Below are 6,000 nucleotides of genomic sequence, written 5' to 3'. Positions count from 1 at the left end.
TACAATGAAGATAAATTAATGGCAAAAGCACTGCTCTTATATGGTGCTGATATTGAATCAAAAAATAAGGTATAGATCTACCAATTTTATCTTCAAAATACTGAAATGCATTCATTTTAACGTTGACCTGGGTAAGGGCCAGTTTTCCATATTTGGAAGCTCAAGCATAACCTGAATGAAAATATTTTGAAATGACTTAATTATCTAAGACTTTGTTTTAAATATTGCTACTTTTAAAGAAGCATTAGAGGTTACAGTTTTTTTTTTAATGCACTTGTAGTTAATATTTTTTTTAAAACACTGAATTTGCAAAAGGTAATACTTTTTTTTTTCAGTTTTTCCCTGCCAGGTTTTCTTTTTTTTTCCCCCTAATGAATGTAAAATGACAAAATTTGCCCTGGAAATAGGTTTCACATTAAAACTCCAAGAAAACTTAAACATATTTCGGTGAATGGTAATCCTGTTACTTTGGCAAGTTCCAAAAAAAAAAAAAAAAAAAAAAACCAAACCAAAACGGTAATAGATATGAGGTGATGTATCTCTCAGTGGCAAGGCTTAAGATATTTCTGATTGCTTGTGAGGCAGAAGCGGAAAGGGAAAAAGACAGCAATCAGAAATATCAAGGCCAATTTGGAAATTAGGTAATGGAGGGAAAAGACTGTGAAGAGGTTTTGTGTGTGTGTATGTCTCTGCATGCGTGTGTGTGTGTGTGAGTGTGGTTGTTGTTGTTCATTCATTTGTTTCCTTTGTATGGTGAGACAAGGTTCTTTTAAATTTTAGAAAATGACAGTTTTCAGTTTGGGAGAGGGAGTTAATGGGTTGAAAAATGCCTAGAGATCAATTTCAGGAGGGCTCTGAGGATCCCGATAGGCAGTGAATAGGTGGTAATGTTGTGGGAAACCCTTGAGCAGAGGGAACGACAAGTTATTAACTGACTTAGTGTCCTATTCTGGTAAAAATGGCCAATTAGAGTCTCAACTCTGCTTTCAATGCTAGCATGTCTTTATGGGAAGGTGGGAGACAAGGGGCTTATAAGGAACGAGATCAGGTTGGATTTTGAGTTTACTAGACCTTGTTTTACTCTTACCAGGGAAAATTATGTGGTATTTTCAGCAAACGAGTCTCTCTCCTACTCTTTCCTCTTTTTGGCCAAATCCTCAAATGATAAAGGGAATTGGTTATGTGGATGAGAGATGAGACTGAAGTAATCGTCTATTGCACTAGCTTCCAGCTAGAGTTGTGCATTCCAGTTACCTCAGGAAAATTTTTAAATAGTCCACAAGTCTAGGCTTTCCCCTGAAGATTTTGATAGAGTAAGTCTAATAAAGCCTGGATATATATGTTTAAAAATGTTTCCTTGAAGCCAGGCATGGTGGTGCATGGCTGTAGTCCCAGCTGCTAGGGAGGCTGAGGTGGGAGGATTGCTTGAGCTCAGGAGTTCAAGTCTAGCCTGGTCAACATGAGACCCTCTCTCTAACAATGACAACAACAACAAATTTCTCAAAATCTGGATACACTCCTGCTTAAGAAACACTGAATACATAAGTGTAAAATGTAAATTCTTATATCTCAGAAACGTAAGATATTTCTAGAAGAGTTGGAGTTGGATATGTGCTAATTCCTTTAAATCTTTCTTTTCCAATAACATTAATCTAACTTTTTTTGTTTGTTTGTTTTTGAGATGGGGTCTCAATCTGTTCCCCAGGCTGTGGTGCAGTGGTGTGATCACAGCTTACCACACCCTTGACCTCCCCAAGCTCAGGTCGTCCTCCAATCTCAGTTTTTGTATTTTTTTTTTTTTAGTAGAGATGAGGTTTTTGCCATGTTTCCCAGACTGATCTTGAACTCCTGGGCTCCAGCGAATCACCCACCTCAGCCTCCCAAAATGCTAGGATTACAGGTGTGAGCGACCATTCCTGCCCGAGTCTGACTTTTATCAGTGGTTGAGACATTAAAATGAATATTATTGGCACTATCTATCAGCTTACGGAATAATACCTTTTCCTTTATACCTTCAGTTATTCCCTGCCATTCAGAAGGTCTTTAGAAATTTGCAGTGAGTAGTCTTTCATTAAGTAGAGAATGGCCCTCTCAGGATTTTGTGTCTCTTTGTTCAGATATTCAAGTGCTTAGGTCAGTAAGTCATTGCTAAGAGCAGTTTTCTCAATTAGAATTGTAGCAAATTCTAAACTTTTTCTGTCAATTGAAGCTGTATTATGGACTATCCATTATGTCTCTTAAGTTTGCAGAGGTTTGACATAATCAGGATGGCAGGTTTAAACACTAAAATCCATGGAGTTATTAAGAATACAGACAGGAATTCTGTTAGTTTCAGTAATCCTGTGAACTGATTACCTATTTAGTTAACAATCTGGAAAAATTAAATACAAATAGATTTTAAATGAATAAAAACAAAAATTCTTAAAAGGGGCAGTATGAGTATTAATAGCAATTTTTATTGCACATTGGAGCTTGAACTTTTGGTAAAACAGGTGAAACTAAAGAAATATTTTACATTCAAATTCTTGCTTTATACACAAGAATTTTGTCTTAGGGTTGGATAATATAGAGATAAAAGATACATCCCCTGCCCTCAAGAAGCTCTTTGTTTAAATGGAAAAAAAATCATCATCCAAAAGTGCCATGCCAAATGCTGGGTTAGAAGCAAAGAGTCTTGGAAGCAGTAAATGTTGAAAGTGAGTTTTTGAGATGATCAGAGTTGATGTGGTCAGGCAGCGAAGGGGTGTTTCCAAGGGAAGCAGCAGCATGTGGGAAAGCACAGAAGAGTGAGATGGAAGCAGCTACATTTGATTTACTTTCTATGAGTGTAAGTCCATGGGATCTTATATAAAGTTTCCAGTTCAGCTGAGAAATACATAATTGTTTGAATTACATATTGTTTTTATTTTATATTGTTTTATAGCATGGCCTCACACCACTTTTGCTTGGCGTACGTGGACAAAAACAGCTAGTGGTGAAATTTTTAATCAAGAAAAAAGCTAATTTAAATGCACGTGACAGATGTGGAAGGTATAGTTCTTTTAATCTCTGTGTTGTTCTAGATTGATAGCAGTCACTCAAGTCATAAATAATAAATTAATAAGATTAAATTATACTTATTGGGACATAGTGATCAGTATCAACACAAATCAGTTAAGCAGAAAAACAATTATTTGGACTGGGCAACATGAAGAACAGTTTTAGTAGGATTCATCTTCTCTTATTGTATTGACTGATGTTATTTGTTGTATGACATTTTGGTTACCTGATATTATGTTAGCTAAAGGGATTTCATATTAATTTTATGAAATGTAAACTTTAACTTTTAGTTTACTTTATGACTCAGTATTGAACTTCTTAACCCTTTCCAGTAGTTTTTAACCTCTGTGTCTTCTATGCTTTTCTGATAAATATGCTGTATGGAACATAAATAGGAGTTGAGAATCCTTTTGTCTTTTCAATGACTCTACTTTAAGTTGCCTTGTTTGAAGAATATTAATGTTAGCTTATCCCTACATGACAATTAATTGCTATTCCCACACACTATGGGTTCACAGCTTTTTTCCTTTTTTATTTCCAGTGTATTTTGATGTTTTTATTTTTAATTGGTATGGAGAGAGGGAGTGAAGATAGTTTTAAGCGGATACACATTTCCTTTAATGAAGGCAAGCCGTAGGTGGGTGATAAAGAGAAAAGAGCTAGGCTTTGGATTCACACAAGACTGGGTTTAATCCCTAGCTTTCTTACTTGCTAGGTGTGTGACCTTGGGAATCTTATTTACCACCACACATGTTGTCATATATGAAAAGTAGGAGAATACATCCTTCAAAGTTGGCTGTGCATAAGTAAGGAAGATATATATGGCATTTAATTCAGTGCCTAGCACATGCTTATTGGCATCATTAACTGAAACTCCTATGACTACTATTCTTACCATTATTATTAATATTACTGCTTTCAGCAAGCAGAGGGCCCTTATTTATCTTACCCCCTAGCTGATTTTCTATTACAGCATATCAGTCTAGGGAAGCTGTAAGGAAATCTTCATTTAAACCTTTGTCCACTTCAGATAAGTGACACTAGCATTGTTTCTTGCCCATTAAAGGACTTTAAATTAATGTCTTCTACTACACAATACCCCACTGAGATAAGAGGTTTCCTTGTTGTCCCTTCCTTTAAACCTTGTTGGTATTTTACAAAGATGAACACTTAAGCACCCAAGACGCTTATGTGTTTTAGTGCATGTAAATCTTTAATTCTGCATGGACAGGCAAGATGTTAAATTGATAAAGTATATAAAATTAGCTTTTAAAATAAGTTTATTACAGTTCCTGAGGGAGAAATTATCTCTGTCATTTTAGAAATGCTCTCATACTTGCTGTACGTTGTGGATCAGCAAGTATAGTCAGCCTTCTACTCGAGCAAAATATTAATGTCTCTTCTAAAGATCTATCTGGACAGATGGCCAGAGACTATGCTGTTTCTAGTCATCATAATGTGTAAGTGTTTACATTAAAAGGCTAGTTAATGCTAAATTGAGGATTAAAGTAATTATAACAATCGCATCTTACATATGAGGTGACATGTCATAGTGTGGTTCAGGTAGTTTTAGAGTGGCAGTCAGTTAGTCCCCTTCATCAGCCAGAAATCAGACAAAAAGCAAGACAAGTTAGAGGTACCAATGGGTGCAGGATTCTTTATCTCAGGACTTTTAGACCTTGATACTTAGAGATCCCAACACCGTTCATTTCATCCAAGTATAACACCTATGCATGGGATTAAAGAATAGTGTCATATCTTTGATTTTTCTGATTAGTTATTTGGGTCTTGAAATGTCCAGTTTAACAGAAAGCCTTGGACTGTCTTCTGGGTATTATCTCCTACATACTCCTTGAGTTTTTCAATAACTGAAGGGATTCACTAAATCCAAGGAAGACAGTCCCTTTTATCAAGTCAGAAGGAGGAGGGAAAAAAAGGACATTCCAGTCATTCTGATGTTTCACTTGCTCCTGTTGCTGCATTGTTGCCACTCAAATGGTCCTGCTGCCTGGTAATGGTTGATCTTTGACACAAAGATGCCCTTACTGATTCAGAGTCCTCAAGTCTTCATGGCAAGTCATACAGTGACTTTGAAGTTACAACGTTTGTATGTTCCCATACCCATGCTTATTTGCTCAGCCATTGTTCCCAAAGCACCAGCACCCTGCTCTGGCCACTGAGCATCCTGCCTTTATCCACAGACAAAGTGAGAAAATTGACCCTTCCCCCCATATTCAGAACCTAATGTGGAACCCGCGTCTTAGCCAAGAGTTAGCTGAGATCTTCATGGTACGAGATCCTTTGAGGCCGTTGTTGGTCTTTTCTCTGGCAGATATTAATTGGGCTTGTTCTAAAGGGTCAGAGGGGTTCAAATAATATGGCAGAAAGAGATCAGTGTTTGTTTCTTCTTTGCTACCAGATCTGTACTGTGAGGCACCTGTATATCCTGTAGAGAACCTTAGGCAGTAGAAAGTTCCATATGAATCTTCCCTGAGCAGTGGCTCCCAGTTGTGGTGGGCCCCTTGAGTGATTTGTTTTACACGATAATGAAAATCGTCCAAGCTACTTTCATCTGTAGCTCAAGATTTTAAAATATTTTTAAATTCGACCTCACAGGAAGCCATTGAAGAGAATTCTCAGAGTCTCAAGTAGGTTAGTTGGACTTAACAGAGCCAAGCCCTGTCCATGACTCATCACTAATCATGTGTAAAAGTAGGGCTTTGTGCTTGCTTCAGCAGCACATATCCTAAAATGGGAACAATACAGAGAAAATTAGCATGGCTTCTGCAGTAAGGAAGCAGCACAAATTTTTGAAGTGTTCTATATTTTGGGCAGTCACTGGAAGGTTATTTGATTATTTGCTGACTAGCTCTAAGGAAACAGTGTGAATCAAAGCAACATGGGTGCCACCAAAATAATGAAATTGTGATTTGCACTAAAAAAATAGTCATGTAAGATGGT

At 36.9% G+C, this 6,000-nt stretch overlaps 1 protein-coding gene and 1 non-coding gene across 2 annotated transcripts in view; both read left to right on the top strand.

Annotated features, from left to right (window-relative positions):
- LOC135965566 (POTE ankyrin domain family member B3-like) overlaps positions 1-6,000 on the top strand; it is a 31,937-nt gene that overhangs the window by 5,304 nt on the left and 20,633 nt on the right. Inside the window, exon 3 of the mRNA XM_074003184.1 lies at positions 1-69. This exon is cut by the window's left edge and continues 105 nt beyond it. Within this exon, the coding sequence (XP_073859285.1) occupies positions 1-69 (69 nt within the window). The remainder of the gene's footprint in view (positions 70-6,000) is intronic.
- Positions 5,762-5,869, top strand: LOC135965804 (U6 spliceosomal RNA). The gene has a single exon (XR_010578917.1). It is a non-coding gene; the product is annotated as a U6 spliceosomal RNA (small nuclear RNA).

The sequence above is a fragment of the Macaca fascicularis genome, chromosome 10, assembly GCF_037993035.2.
Source record: "Macaca fascicularis isolate 582-1 chromosome 10, T2T-MFA8v1.1".
Lineage (NCBI taxonomy): Eukaryota > Metazoa > Chordata > Mammalia > Primates > Cercopithecidae > Macaca > Macaca fascicularis.
Note: the sequence above shows the minus strand (reverse complement) of the source record. Positions and strands in the feature narration are given on the sequence as shown.